General features: G+C 54.1%; 2 protein-coding genes across 2 annotated transcripts; both read right to left on the bottom strand.

The window, feature by feature from the left end:
- Positions 1 to 377: 377 nt before the first annotated feature.
- Positions 378 to 4,077, bottom strand: Vstm1 (V-set and transmembrane domain containing 1). The gene is made up of 3 exons (XM_076839234.2): positions 4,044 to 4,077; positions 811 to 846; positions 378 to 679 (listed from the first exon to the last, which is right to left on the bottom strand). The coding sequence occupies exons 1-3, from the start codon at positions 4,075 to 4,077 to the stop codon at positions 378 to 380; spliced, it is 372 nt and encodes a 123-aa protein (XP_076695349.2).
- A 711-nt stretch (positions 4,078 to 4,788) lies between these two features.
- On the bottom strand, positions 4,789 to 14,085 carry Tarm1 (T cell-interacting, activating receptor on myeloid cells 1). Its single transcript, XM_077105883.1, has 7 exons — positions 14,052 to 14,085; positions 10,045 to 10,080; positions 9,641 to 9,931; positions 9,075 to 9,371; positions 8,066 to 8,203; positions 7,400 to 7,453; positions 4,789 to 4,847 (listed from the first exon to the last, which is right to left on the bottom strand). Exons 1-7 carry the CDS (start codon positions 14,083 to 14,085, stop codon positions 4,789 to 4,791), a joined length of 909 nt encoding a protein of 302 aa, XP_076961998.1.
- Between the last annotated feature and the right edge of the window lie 618 nt (positions 14,086 to 14,703).

Raw genomic sequence — 14,703 nt, 5'->3', positions numbered from 1 at the left:
AGCACCCCGGGACAAGGAGCGGGTCCCAACCTACTCTTTCCCATGGAAATACAAGGTGGCTCTTGCCGGCAGTTCTCCCTCCCTCTGTGGCCTGAGCAGCCCTGGCTCCCCTGCCATGGAGCCTCTATGGCGCAGTGAGCTCCTCCCCAGGGACTGAGTCACCAGCTGTCTCAGCGGCAGGTGTCTCCTCGTCTGTGGGCCTCACTGTACCTTGAACCCTTAATTAACTGATTATATTCTAAAACTCCCCCCACATCCGCATCATGAAGACCCCCGGGAATCCCCACACTCGACTCCCACCTCCCCGGCTCCCCACCAGGTCTGTCTCGGCTCCTGGATTCCTTCTTCCCAGCCCATTGCAGCAGGAGGAGGTGATCTCAGGCCACCCCCTCACCTGTGACCACTAGCTGTAAGCGCTGGCTCTGCTCTGACCACTGGCCGGTGGCTGCCGTCTTGTAGGCACAGAAGTAGCCCCCGGCATCCTCAGGCTGCAGGCTGGCCAGGGGGAACTCAGCCGTGGTTTCTGCGGAGCTCTGCTCTTGCTTGAACCCGGGGTCGTGCAATTTCCCCAGCATGAAGGTGGCATTCTGGAAACCAGCCCGACACTGCAGAGTCACACTGCTCCCCAGTTCCACCACGGAGCTAGGCCAGGCACAGAGCGAGGGCCTGGGAAGTTTCTCTGGAAAGAATTCAGAGTTAACTGCCTCTTCATCTGGAAGACGGTGAAGCCCCTCCTGGAATCAGGAGGATTGGAGGAGAAGGCCAGAAAATGTGGAGCGCAGGAATGCCCAGGGGACCGGGGACACTCACCGTTCTCTCCCTGGTCTGCAAGGCCCAGGCACAGCCCTGGAAGAGAGGATGTGTTTGAGAGATGGCTGTGCGCCTGGCTTCGCATGCAACCAGGAGAGAGCGCAACTACCAGGGTTAACCTCTGTCGGGAGCCATTCTCACACGTGACTGGGTGACTCCCGGTCAGGGTCTGAGGCGCTCTGGCTGTGTCGGAGCTTTCCCGGCCCTCTCCTGTTGAGAGAACCTGTCCGTGTGGGGGTGTAACTGACCACTGACCCCGGAGGCCCAATCACTGACCCTGACCTTGGAGTGCGGCCCCTCTTCAACCTTCATTGGATGGAATTCTCCCCTGAATTTCTTGCTCCCCAATAAAAGGCTACTCCCTGGCGTGCTCACTCTCTCTCTCTCCTGCTAGCCCTGAGTAATCCTTGCTGCCCTGCCGGGCAGTTAGAGGAGGGAACCAGAGAGGGGAGCCGTCTCGGACCTGGTCATAGAAAAAGGTAACTGAGTCTGTGTGTTTATTTCGATCTCGCTAGCTAACTTTTATGCCAAGAACCTCATTAATGAAACCATTGCGCTGGCCGCATGGTAGAAACCTCTGTCGATCCCCACAGTTCCCCGGCTTGCTCCTCACTGTTGTCACTCAGAAGTTGTCACAGAGGGACACTCCCACAACCCTTTCTGGTGATCACTTTGCTTTCAGGATCAGTTCCTTCACCAGCTAGAAATCACTCGCTTCGGCCTCCCCCTCACCCTTGGCATGGTTTTCCAAGGTTGTGGCTCTCTGTCACACACTTACATAAATGCAAAGGTCGCTTTACCCTGGGGGTGTGCAGAGGGTTCTCTACTCCTTCCAAGGGACCCCTTGCCTCCCTGGAGATCCAGGCCCCTCCCTCAGGCCGGCCAGCTGCCTGCTCTAGCCCCTTCTGCTCCTTCTTGAGGTCTTCCTGGGAAGGGAGACTGAGGAGCCCCCGGGGAAGGGGACACCAGCCTGGAGCGTTTTTGGGGGGAAGCTAGTACTCTCTGGAGCCACCAACTGTCTCAGGCTGTCTGTCCTGGTTTGAACCAAGTGGGAATTCGGAGCACAGACGCCAGCCTGCCCAGGAAGGAGAGAGGCAGGGCCTTAGACAGGACTTCAGCTGTGTGACCGTGGGTAGGCCATGAGGGTAGGTGGGGACTGTCCTCCGGGGGACCCGTGTCAAGGGGCCCGTGTCAACCTGGCTCTGCTCTCTGCAAGCTTCTCTTCAGTACCTATAAACCGGAGCCAGTTTCTGGTGATCCCGTAGTCGGGAGTTTACATTACCACCCTCTGCTGGGGAGCTCAGTTTCTTTCTTTTCTCTTTTTGTTTAGGGGATTGAACCCAGGGGCACTAAACTCTGAGCCACATCCCCGCCCTATTTTGTATTTTATTTAGAGACAGGGTCTCACTGAGTTGCTTAGTGCCTTGCTTTTGCTGAGGCTGGCTTTGAACTCACGATCCTCCTGCCTCCGGAGCTGCTGGGATTACAGGCGTGCGCTTCTGTGCCTGGCTGGGGAGCTAGGTTTCCAGTGTTGCTCTTCCCACTTGACGGAAGGCAACAGCCCCTAAACAGTGCGGGAACTGCACGGCTCTGCATTGGAGTATGGCAACACACACACAGAGACGGTACAGATGTTAAGTGTATGGCAAGAGACGGGCGCCTGAGAAATTGTAGCTGTAGGTAAATGCTGAGAGTGTGTAGAAGACCTGCTCCTGGATTACCAAAAACTAGCTACAGTCTGACAGGTCCTTTGAACCAGCACCTGGTGAGGTCTACACTTCTCTGTGGAGTTATTCAGCCACAGAAAGGAGGGGAGTACGATTCATGCTACGATGTGGGTGAAGCTCAGAAACATGATGCTAAGTGAACAAAGTCAGGCACCCAGGCCACCAGGGTTTGATTCCATTTTATGCTACATCCAGAACGGGAGAGTCGGGAGAGACAGAGTGGATGCCAGGAGCAGCGACCAATGTATGGGGAGGAAGCACCAAAGGTGCCTGCGGGCTGATGAGGGTCTCCGAACCTGACAAGGTGCTACTAAACGTCACCAGTACAGACTCAGTCACCACCTCATACCCTTGGAAGTAATAACTTTAAGATTTTATGTGCATTGGTGTTCTTACCCTGTCTAGTCCAGACCTACATAAATTTAAATAGTAAAAGTTCACCCCAAATAAAACGGAGTGGCTCTGGCTCACATGGGCGCCTTGCCTATCGGTGCCCGGCAGCGCCAACACTCCAGGCTCTGTTCTCCTGGCTTTCCTGTCTGGCTCCCTTGGGACGCCGGCTGGACCAGAAGGGGCCCAGGAACAGAGCTGTAGGAGCTACAGTCTTGCATCTTTGTAGGTCACACTCGGGGAGGAAAGAAGTCCCCTCTCACTGCTGGTCTAAAAGCGTCCAGCAGTGTCAGGCTGGCCTGGCCTGGGTCACAGACCTGCTTCTGGAAGAGGATTACGGCCAGAGGAGGAGGGTGTTAAAGGTTCACTTGTGTCCCCAGGAGACACAGTTGAGTTCCAGCTCCCACAACTGTGGACAGGACTGTACCTGACATAGCAGTATGCCCCTTTACAAACGTGAAGAGTTAGGCTAAGTGGGGCCATCCTCTGACGTGACCGCTGTCCCTGTAAGAAGAAGGGGGGCATCCACACACAAGCTGAGTAAGGACAGAGGCAGAGATCGCAGCAACATATCCACACAGCAAAGATGCCCAGGATCGCTGGTGCCAGAGCCAGGCAGAGGGGCAGGGAGCAGAACCCCTCGGCACCCTGGTAAGGAATGGGCATGGCCAGCACTTGAGAGAGAATAGTTCCCATTATGCCAGGTTGGCGCGCTGGGGTTCAGCAGCCACCAAAGGAACACAGGGCGGAGGAGGGTACCTCTGTCACCATCCTGTTCACTCTGTCCACACCTTGCTTTTCACAGTATCGGATCGTTTGATAAGGGTTGGCTCAAACTGAGGGCAGCCCCTGCCCGCTGTAGCCCATGGGGATGCCCTCCGCAAGAGGGCACAGTCAGAGGGCAGCCTTGGAGATGCCCGCGGAGCGCTGCGTTTCTCCTGGAGTAGGCTGGGTGTCCCCGGGCCCTGCCATTGGGCTCCCGTCTCTTAGGATGCGCACAGCCCGAGGCGGCAGGCTCTGACGCACCCACCCACGCAGGGCCATCCATTCCTGCACTCCACCTTCCCGGGCATGAATCCACTCCCCATCCAGCCCTAGCGCCCACTGGAGACCTACCCAGGCAGAGCAGCCACAGGGATTCTGCGCTCATAGCTCCTTCCACCAGAGCCGGACCCTGGCTTCAGGCCGAGCAGGCAGCGCTCTCCCCTCCTGCCCACCCCCAGACCAGAGGACGAGGCTTTGCTCTGATGCTTTGGATCTGTCATCACCGGGTGCAGCGTTTCCTTCTTGCAACCGACTCAGGAAGCCAGAAGCCAGCGGTAACCACACGTCCCACAGATGCTGGGGTGCGGCTCCACCTGCCCCGCCTCCTGGGGTCCTGCCCAGCAACTTTGAACACTAATTTTGAACAAATATTTCTTTACTATATTTATGTATTATATATGTCTACATCTTCATTAAGATGTTTTAATTTTGTTGTTGTTGCTTTTAGCTATTGGAGATAGTTACAGTTTCACACAAAAAAGAGTCACATTTCTTGTTATCTGAGGGACCTTGTTTCCAGGGTGCCCCCAAACCAAAATCCGAGGATGTTCAATCCCTTATGGAAAATGGGGCAGTGTTGGCATGTAACCGAGGCACAGCACACAACCGCAGCATGCTTCCAAGTATCTGGATGACCTGTGATACCTGTACAGGGTAACCGCTCTGGGAACCATTGTTACCCTGTGCTGCTTAGGGAATACACACAAGGACGCTTCCTCGGGGCAGCTTCTCCAGAATATCTTCCATCCCTGGTGGAATCTGCCAGCGTGGACCTGCGGCTCTGAGTGCCCACTGCAGCAGAGCACCCGCCTCCCCTTCAGCCACCACCCATGGTGACATAACCACAGGACATTTTCAACACCAGAGAGCCGGCATCTGCACAGACAACCCACAAGGTCACCGATGTCTCTCAGACGTCACCAGTCTCTCTGCTCATCACAGAGAACAAGGATAACAATAAGGGGGATGGGGCTTACAAGTGATGGATGTGTGTCTGTCCTTGGTGGAGATGACTTCACAGGTGTGCACTTACCCCAGGGACTCACTGGGTGGTAGACATTAAATATAAAGTCTTTTACATGTCAGTCCCACCTTAATAAAGTGCTTTAAAATTTCATTAGTTTAGCTTCATTTTTAATTGACAGATAATAACTGGGTATACTTATGATGTACAATGTGATGTTTCAGTACATGAGCACAGTGTAGAATGACCAAACGAGAGTGAGGAGCTCATCTATCACCTTAAAAATGTATCATTTCCCTGGAGTAAGAATATCGGAAATCTCTTTCCTGAAATGGTCACAAGAATCAGCCTCAAAATACTCCAGAACGGGAGAGGACAGGTCTCCCAGCAGCAGATCTGAGCGGCATGGTGTGGAACTTACAGGCATCTCAGCCCGTGGGGCTCAGGAACGGGCAGGGTCGGAACTCGGGCAGAGTCCTCTTCTGCCTGTGTCCTGCTCAGTGTGTCTTATTTCTAAAAATAAATTGTGGATCTGGGGGGAGGCTGTGGGTGCCAAGGACAGACCTAAGTTCAGAAGAGGATCACTGATTCTCCGCGCCTCCAACACAGGTTCTAGATGGAGATGAAAGTGTGGCAGGGTCCCAAACCAGGTGAGCCCCTGTGGACGGGAGACAGCACCCTGAGCCCTGGAGCCCCTCTGCCTGAACCAGCTGCCCTGGAGGAGGGGGAAGCCAGCTCTGAGGCCATTTTTCATGCTCCATTAGAAACTGGGTAGCGTTGCTGGCAAAGATGCCATCAGGTGCCAGCAGGGAGCCGGGCTCTAAATCCAACCTCCCCATAGGTCACAATGATCGGCAATGTTCACTCGGGTGTGTTCACAGGGTTAAGGGTGTCTTCAAGCCAGATTCTAAGAGAGAGTGTGGATATGGAGTTTTGATAGATAGCATCCAGTTTTTCTCTTGAAAGGTGGAGTGGGGAAAGGCGAGAGAATATTCCACAGGGACTGAGTCACCATCTGTCAGGAGGAGTCCCCAGCGACTGCACAGCAAGGTGACATAGTCAATGGTGATGCATGGTATGTTCCAACAGCCTTGTAAGGGTTTTGTTTGTCAATTATCTGTCAATAAAACGCAGGGGAGGCTGGGGCTGCAGCTCGGTGGTACAGCACTGGTCTATCATGGGAGGAGGGGCCCTGGGTCCCATCCCCAGCACTGGGGGGTCGGGAAGCAGACGTGGTGGTGCACACCTGCAATCCCAGACCCTTTCTCAAAATAAAAAGGGCTGGAGATGTTACTCAGTGGTAAAGCACCCCTGGGTTTGATCTCTAGTACAGAGAGAGAGAGAGAGAGAGAGAGAGATTTCCCTTGGTGTTCTTCGCCCAGACTGGCTGTAAATCCAGAGCTCTATCAACTGTGGCCACTCTTGACCACACAGCAGCCCAAAGCCTCCTAAGCAGGAGTGGTGAGCCTCTCCCTGGGACGGTGGGCTAGACAGCCCTCCTGCTGCCTGAGCACACCAGGAACATCTGGGTGAAGAAGGCCAGGCACAGGGGACAGCCAGGACAAGCCTGACACCAGGGCAAAGGGCACTGGAGAGAGGCGACAGAAATGGGAAGGGAAACCAGAAAACTGGGAAGGGAAACCAGAAAACTGGGAAGGGAAACCAGAAAATTGAGTCCTTCACCAAGGGGTGGGCAAACATTTCTTAGCTAGGATACAGAAGGTTTTTTCCCACAAAGGAAAAATATTCTTGGTTTCTCAGTTTCACCCAAATTCAAAACTCTTGCTTTTCTAAAGATGTTAAGGGGCTGGGAGCTGGCTCAGTGCGAGGCCCTGGTTCAACACTCAGTATAGAAAGAAAAAATGAAGTTAAAATCTGAAGGCAGGGCATGGACTGAAACCAATAATCGCTCAGCGTATATGGGCTGAGGGGCTTGTGTCCAGATTGTGTGTATCTTTACGTTGCAAAGTTAAGAAGATAAAGAATCCAGCTAAGCATGCCCCAGGACCCGGGCTCCATCCCCAGTACTGCCCCCCACCAAAAAAAGAACTCAACTAAAAATAAAAGTGGATAAAATGTCCAATCAGCAACTTATCAGGAATATAAATATGTATTATAATAGATGAGATGCATATATATTACGTATAAATGCATACTATATATATATAAGTCGTGTGTATTTTATATTCTCAACATACACTCTTAGGAAAAGGAAAAATAAAGCCACAATGATCAAATATATAGAATTGGGATCACAGAGAAGGTCCATACATACATGAGCTTTGGCTTAGGGTCCAGGTGGCATGGCCGTGTCAGTAGAGAAAAGAGTTTTATTATGATAATCATAAAAATGCTTTATTGGTGAGGGTGCCAAGCCTGTCCCTGTCCCCGGTAAGGAGTGAGGAAGAGGGAGCCATTGTTCAAAGAGCTGGGAGACCCGGTGGCACAGGACACTGTCTCAGACCAGCTGACCCAACTTGTCCAGGATTCATGGGTGCACTGGGGATCTGGGGGGAGCCTGTGGGTGCCAAGAACAGACCTGAGTTCAGAAGAGGAACTCAGGTTCCAACACAGGTTCCGACGGTCCCCCTCCGCCTCCCCTCCTCCCCTCAGGTGCTGGCGAGCTGTCATGGAGGCTAACAGCTCCTTGTTAAATTCTACTATGACCAGGGCTTCACTGGCACCTCATAACAATTTAAAGTCTGTCCCTAAAATGAATTAGACAGTCCCACATGGTGAAAAGAACAGTTGACCTAATCTGCCATCTGTACCCGTGCGGAGGAATCACAGAGGGCCCCGGGTAAGTCTGGTGCTCAGAGAACCCGGGCGGGTGGAGCACCAGGTGGCTATAGTCAGTGGCACTGCACCAGGTCGCTGAAATTTGCTGGAACAGTGGATCTTTACGAACAGCTGCTTGGTGGCAATCATCTATCTCACCAGGAGTGGGAGGATGTATTTAGTGCACAATAAATGACCTGATTCTTCCTCCCAGACTGAGGCAAATAAAATTGGCAAATAAAAACAAGCGGACGTGGCAATAGTGTACTCTGTTTCTGTTCACCAGTGACACCCTTCCAACCGTGGGGCGTCGCTGCGGCTGCCCGCCATGGGCGGTGCTCAGCTGCCTTACCTGGCCCAGCGTGTGGCACCCCTCTAGCATGCCAGGCTTCCAGCACGAGGACCACCCCCATCAGCAGGACGCCGGCCGCCACTCCCAGCCGCACGAGGTTGCCCTTGGTGTAACCCTCGGACGAGGCCCTCGGGGGAACTGAAAGAAAGGCCAGCAAGGCCGTGAAGGCCTCCCTGCTGCTGGACTTGGCCCTGGAGAAGGGCAGCTTGGTGTTGGCCCTGGCTCCTGTCCTGGCTTCAGCCCACCCCAGGAGCACAAGGCTCACCTCATGGGCAACAGGGTTCCCTGCAGGCCGAGTCCCTAGGGAAGACAGCAAGTCCCTCGCAGGTCGCGGAAGCCCTCTGCTGCTCTCACCAACGACCATAAAGACCATAAAGACCTTACCTCCTTCCTTTCCTTTTTTCTTTTTTGGTACCAGGGATTGAACCCAGGGGTGCTTAACCACTGAGCCACACCCTCAGTCCTGTTTATGTTTTTTTAGAGATAGGGTCTCACTGAGCTGCTGAGGCTGGCTTGGAACTCCCAATCCTCCTGCCTCAGCCTCCCGAGTCACTGGTATTACGGGCGGGCGTGCACCCCCGCACCTGGCCAGACCTTTATTTCTTACTATAAAACAGTCGCACTCCGCACACAGTCTCAAGGCACAAAAGAGAATTCACAAAGCTGAAGGAGCTGAGGGCGGCAGCTGGCGAGGCCACCTGCTGGCCTGGGCGATCACTCAGTCCTAACAGTGGCCCCGGAGACAAGAGACCCGAGGAGAACCTGCGCCAGGCCAGGAGCAGGAGGCCGTGGAAAACCAGGTGGAAAATGGAGAGTCCCTGAGAACAAGATCCGATCCCAAGGACCACACGGACCCACAGAGATGCAGGGAACCGGAGAGGCAGGATTCGGGATGTGGAAGGACAACGGCACAGGGGTCACCAAGGCCCAGAAGCAACGGAGGAAAGGAAACTGGGGAAGGGAAGGCTGTTAAGAGAAGTGACAGACTAAGAGGTGACAAAGAGCTCACCTGTCACCAGGATGTCCAGGGCAGGACTGGGGTCCGAGGCCCAGAAGGGAGCCCTTGCCTGGTAGTAGATGCAGCTGTAGGTCCCCGAGTCACTGACTGTCACGCCCTGAAGGGAGAAGTCTGACTCCGACCCCACTGGACTGTGCAGCTGCACCGGCGACGGGGTCCCGGCCTTCAGTAGGGCAGACTCCAAAGGTTGCACCATGGTGCTGGGTATCTGGCACTGCAGGGCCACCTGTCCCCCTGCGGTCACCTGGCCCACATGATGGGCTTGGAGGGAAGGTTTAGGCAAATACCCTGCAAGGGAAGGTGGCTCTGAGGTCCTGGGGAAAGGCCCCTGGCCTGGCAGGAAGTCCCCGCCACACCTCCCCTCCCCCACTGTCTGCTCTGGATTCAGGACCCAGATGTCCCCTCCCACGGTCCTGGATGAAGCCAAGGGATCCAGTCCTGTCCCAGCCCCTCCCCAGATGCTCTGGAGATGACAGCCCAACCCCTCCCCCTCTTCCTCTCCTCCGTCCGTCCATCTGAGGCAACCACATGCTATTCTGGGCAACCCTTCCTCTCACCTGTGACCAAGAGCAGAAGGACATGGCTGAGCTGAGAGGTCACACCAGAGAGCCCTCTCCAGAAGCATTCGCAGGTGTATGGCCCAGCACTCCGGGGTCCTAGCTCGGTGAGAAGAAACTCGGCCGTTGTCTTAGTGGGATCCAGTGGCAGCCTGGAATCCAAAATATCAGGTCCCTTTCTGAGAATGAATCGGATCCCCGGGACGGGGCTGGAGCACCGCAGAGTCACGTTGCTCTTGGCGGGGACCACCGAGCTGGGCCAGGCGCTGAGGGTGGGCTTGGGAAGGGACCCTGGAAGGAAGCAGAGCTCAGGGCTGGGTCGCAGAAGCCCAGCTGGGAGAAAGGGTAGGGCTGGGGACATTCTTGCCCAAGGACCCGGCCGCGTCTGCAGAAGCATCACTCACCATCTCCTGGGGCGTCTCTTTGGCCAACACACAATCCTGCAAAAGAGCCTGTGAGGAGGAGGGCTGCCTGGAGCTGCCTGAGGCCCAAGCTCGTGCTGGGCCAACCCTGGCTCACACTCTGGATGGCAGGGTCCCGGGGCTGCGCGTGTGCTGCAGGGTCTCCTCCACCCCTCGCCAGCCTCCCGTGCTCCCACCTGCGCTCCCCGTGCCCCTGCCTTGACCCCAGGGGAGGGCTCCCTGCCAGGCAGACTGTTGGGGAGGATTCAGGCCTGGGGGACCATGACTGCTCCTGAGGACCTCAGGACCCTGTGCTGGAGTGCGAATCTCCTGTAGACTCCCAGGACCGAGCAGCCCTCGTAGAGAAGGCTGCCTGGTGCCTCGGGTGACGTGGATGAAGACGAAACCACTTGGTCGTCATAGTTAGGAGCTGATAGAAGTGTCCCTACCCCATGCCATGGAGGTGCTGTGACGGAGCAGCTGGAAGGCAGGTCTCTGTGTGGCCCCCAGGTCTGTCCAGGCCCTGGCTCCTGGTCGGCCATCAGCAGCACGTGTTGGCTGACTGGTGATACGCCCCATGATGGGGTTTGAGCGTGTCCCCTAAAGTCTCTAGTGCTGGAGGTTAGTTAGGTCCTCAGGGAACAGTACCGAGGTGGTGGCACCTTTGAGAAGCAATCGATTACAGGGCAGAGCCAGTGAGGGTTGATGCCCTTCCCACAGGACCAGGCCAGCTCCCCCGCCAGGCAGGACAGGGCACTCTTGCCAGATGCCAGTGCCATGCTGTTTGGACTTTCCAGCCACCAGGATGTGAGCTGCTGCAGTGTGGATCTGCAGTGTCCCCCCAGGCTCGTGTGCTGAGGCCTGGTCACTGGGGGTGTGCTCCTGAAGGGGTGATGGGGACCCTGGCCCCTTCCCATCTGTCTCCTTTTGCTTCCTGGCCACTGTGGGATGAGCAGCCTCCTCCACCGCGGGCTCCCGCCATGATGTACTGTACTGCCACAGGCCCAAGGCCACATGCAACCGACCCTGAGCTGAATCTTCTGAAACAACAAGCCAGAATACACCTTTCCTCCTTCTAAGTTGATTCCCTCAGGCACTTGATATCACCAACAGGACGCCCACTACAGCAGGAGCCACAGCCTCAGGGGTGCTCCTGGCCACAGCACCCCATCTTCCTCCCTTGCTTCCGATACTGTACCATCATATCCACCTGCCGGGGCGAAGGACTGGCTCTTGGGGAGGGCTAGGGGAACCATCTTTTACTCTAAATCTGAAGGACTTCTGACCCGGTGTTTATCATTACTTCTTTTCATGCTTGTTTGGTGCCTTGTGTAAGCCTCAAAAAAATCCAAACAGATATTCCAGAAAGGGGAAAACACAACCCTGCCCACCCACAGGTAGCTGCACTTGTGGGCTGTTCCATCTGGGTGGTCTTACCCTGGGCTGCCCATTGGGCTGGGGACCTGGGAAAGTCCAGTGCACAGAGCCAACCCAGAAGCATGAGTCAGGATCCCTGGGATGGGCTCGGGCCCGGGCACTTTTCCACATGCCCCTGGTGATTTGAATGAGAGGCAGGGGGAGAACCCCACTCTAAATCAACCTGACACACACCTCTCAAGACTCGGACATCAACCAATGCAAAAAGAAACTTCTAAGTGAAGGTGGCTTGACACAGGTGACCATTCACAGTGGTCCTGCCCTAAGTGCCCAGACACGGGGGACTCGGTTCTGCCTGAGTGCCAAGATCTCTTTCAAATGAGCATCAAGCCTGAGTATGGACACTATCATAATAAAGAGACTGGGCTAATCCAAAGAGATTTCCTCTTTTTCCTCCACTGCGGAGCCAACAGTTTTGTGTCTTAGCACTAAAAGGAGGAAGTTTCAAGGCTTTTGTGCTAAAATTACATACAAGAATCGGTTGAAAATACATTTCATCTTTTAAAAAGGGAAGTAATAAATATCTAAATGGAGGAAAATACCCAAGTGCCCATCAACTGAGGAATGGATAAGCTAAAGGTAGTCCATCCTCAAATAGAATGTTATTCACACACACACACACACACACACACACACACATACACGAACAAGGAGATGTTGACATGCCACACCATGGTGGGCAGACCTTGAGGACGTTGTGCCAGGGGGAGGAGCCAGGAAGAGAGGACATGCACGGTGCCCCTCCTACGAGATACCTACACTAGGCAACTCATATGAACAGAAGAGGGACAGGAGAAGTTTGCATTTTGGCAGATTGGGGGACTTCTCTGCTTCTGCCACTTCAAGTACCAGCTCCTTGGAAAAAGTACCATTCTAGACCTAGATCTGTGTCTATAGAGCTGTTATCCCACCTACAATGAAATACTATTCAGCCATAAAAAAGAAGGAATGAGATTTCCATGCAGACAGCCAGGGAAGCTCTCTCAAAGAAACAGTTGACGGAATCAGTCCCTAACCAAGTCAGAGACGGAAGAATAACAAAAAGTATCATCATTAGCCAGGCATGATGGTGCACCCCTGTAATTGCAGCTCTCAGGGGTCGGAGGCAGGAGGGTGGCAAGTTTGAGGCCAGCCTGGGCAACTCAGCAAGACCCCATCTCACAAAAAAAAATCAAGAATCATTATTGAGCACTGTTCACTCACACATGAACCTGTTAAGCTGACCTTGAAAGAGGAGGAAAAGGAGTCCTAAGTATGGACACAGCGTCCTGACACCCTACAACTGGTGCACCCAGGAGTGAAGGTTCTGGAACCCTGCTACCTGCCCAGTCCCCCCAACACAACTGAACACCTCTTCCTTAGACAGGCCTCTCACAGAAGAAAAGCTCCGGGAACCTGAAGTTTTGGGGTCAAAGAATCAGAGTGACAGGAAGGACCACCACATCAAGGCCAGGCGGCTTCCTTCAGGGCTTGGGGGATCCAGCGCCACTTGTTTCTAAAGGTATTTAGAGGTATTTTTCCTGGGTTGCGTTCTGGCCCCACAGCTGGGCACATTCTGAACTACTTCTAGCTCCTCAGATTTCTCCAGATCCAAGTCCCTTCCCATACCCCAGGACACACCAAGGACCCCTTCTGTACATGCCCCTCCCAGGGGACCTCCGTGGCTGTGTGGAAACATTGATCACGTGGCGTCAGACAGTCGTGTGTAGAAATTCGTTTCCCTTAAATGCGTGCAGTCCTGAGCAAGTCACTCTACATTGCAAATTCAGATTAAATTCCTGAGCTGTAAAAGTGGACCGAACTTGCTTTTGCAGGGCTCTTTAGGGGCTGGGGATAGAACAGAATGGTGTTCCCCAAGTATGACACCAGTCCCACAGGTGTTCTATGCAATGATTTCAGGTAGGAGGAAGGGCGAGTAAAGTATCGAATCCTACCTGAACACTGTTATCTGTGGGGCTGGGGTTGTGGCTCAGTGGAGAGCACTTGCCTGGCATGTGTGAGGCACTGGGTTCCATCCTCAGCACCACATAAATAAAAAATAAAGGTCCATCAACAACTAAAAAATCTTTTTTTAAAAACCTGTTATCTGTTATCTTCTGATGTCTCTTGTATTACTCTTGATTATAACAGGAAGAAATTCCGTTTGAAACCAGCCTCTCTATACTGCCGTCATAGCTAACTGCCTCCTTAGAAAACAGCAGGCGGCAGGCTCAGAACCGTGGCCAGCAACGGCGCAGGGTCGGAACCCCCGACCTTGTTTCCTCTGCATCTTATCTACTTTACGGTTACCTTCCTCTTGACCTCGGACTTTAATTACGACCCTGATATAAAGTCTCTATCTTCAACACTTTTACTTACACAAAAGGCTGAGTGATATTGAGAAGACCAAAACCCCCGGGCAGCCTGGTGCAGAAGCCCTCAGCAAAACCAGGAGGTTGGCCCGGGCTAGAGCTCCTGCCTCCCCTGCATCACCAAGATCCAACTCTTCCCTGTGATTCCTCTCTCTACCTGACCCCAACCTCTCACCACTAGGAGACTTTCTGCAGCCCAGGGGATGGCCCCGGGACACTTACTGAAGCAGAGGAGGGCCAGGAGACGCGGGATCATGTCCGCCTGCCAGCTGTTCCAAGCGCCCTTCTTGGTTTTGCAGCCCACAGACCAGCCACAGCCTCCCTGACCCAGGAAGTGGCCTTTCAGTCCCTCCCTCCAGCAGCCACCTTCAGGAAGCATGCTGATTTCAACACGGTCCTCACACACCCGCCTTCAAGGGCCTGACTCACAGCAAACCCTGCTCGGCCTCAGTCGCACGTCGGGCCTCCGACTGGAAACCGCCAAAAGCTTAGCACTGGGGCCTGCAGAGTGGGTCCCGAGGAGGTGCATGCACCTCGCTCTTGAGGACTCGGCATTCTGCACAGGTGAAGCCACTCGATGCCTGCTGAATCGTCCTGCCATCAGGGCTTCTCGCTCAGGAAGAGTCACAGAGCCCAAGGGGACTTTCCACCCACAGGCCACATCGGTGAGTGCAGAAGGCCAAGGCCGACTTGCTTTGGCTTTGCTTTCAGAGTGGGTTTTGTTTTAAACATAAATATATTAGGGCTGGGCGTGAGGCTCAGAGGTACAGTGCTCGCCTAGCGCACATGAGGCCTTGGGTTTGATCCCCAGCACCACAAAAACAAAATACGTAAACAAATAAAAAAATATATTCACTTGAAACTTTCATTTGAA

The sequence above is a fragment of the Callospermophilus lateralis genome, chromosome 18, assembly GCF_048772815.1.
Source record: "Callospermophilus lateralis isolate mCalLat2 chromosome 18, mCalLat2.hap1, whole genome shotgun sequence".
Classification (NCBI taxonomy): Eukaryota; Metazoa; Chordata; class Mammalia; order Rodentia; family Sciuridae; genus Callospermophilus; species Callospermophilus lateralis.
Note: the sequence above shows the minus strand (reverse complement) of the source record. Positions and strands in the feature narration are given on the sequence as shown.

Excerpts from the sequence above, each read along its gene's own strand:
- Tarm1 (XM_077105883.1), bottom strand. The coding sequence starts at position 14,085 with ATGATCCCGCGTCTCCTGGCCCTCCTCTGCTTCA. Across the intron at positions 9,932-10,044 it reads AAGAGACGCCCCAGGAGATG|GGTCCCTTCCCAAGCCCACC; the intron begins GTGAGTGATGCT and ends GCTTCCTTCCAG. Across the intron at positions 4,848-7,399 it reads TGGACAAGTTGGGTCAGCTG|ATGCCGGCTCTCTGGTGTTG; the intron begins GTCTGAGACAGT and ends TTGTCTGTGCAG.
- Vstm1 (XM_076839234.2), bottom strand. The coding sequence starts at position 4,077 with ATGAGCGCAGAATCCCTGTGGCTGCTCTGCCTGG. Across the intron at positions 847-4,043 it reads CCTGTGGCTGCTCTGCCTGG|GGCTGTGCCTGGGCCTTGCA; the intron begins GTAGGTCTCCAG and ends CCTCTCTTCCAG. Across the intron at positions 680-810 it reads TGCAGACCAGGGAGAGAACG|AGAAACTTCCCAGGCCCTCG; the intron begins GTGAGTGTCCCC and ends AATTCTTTCCAG.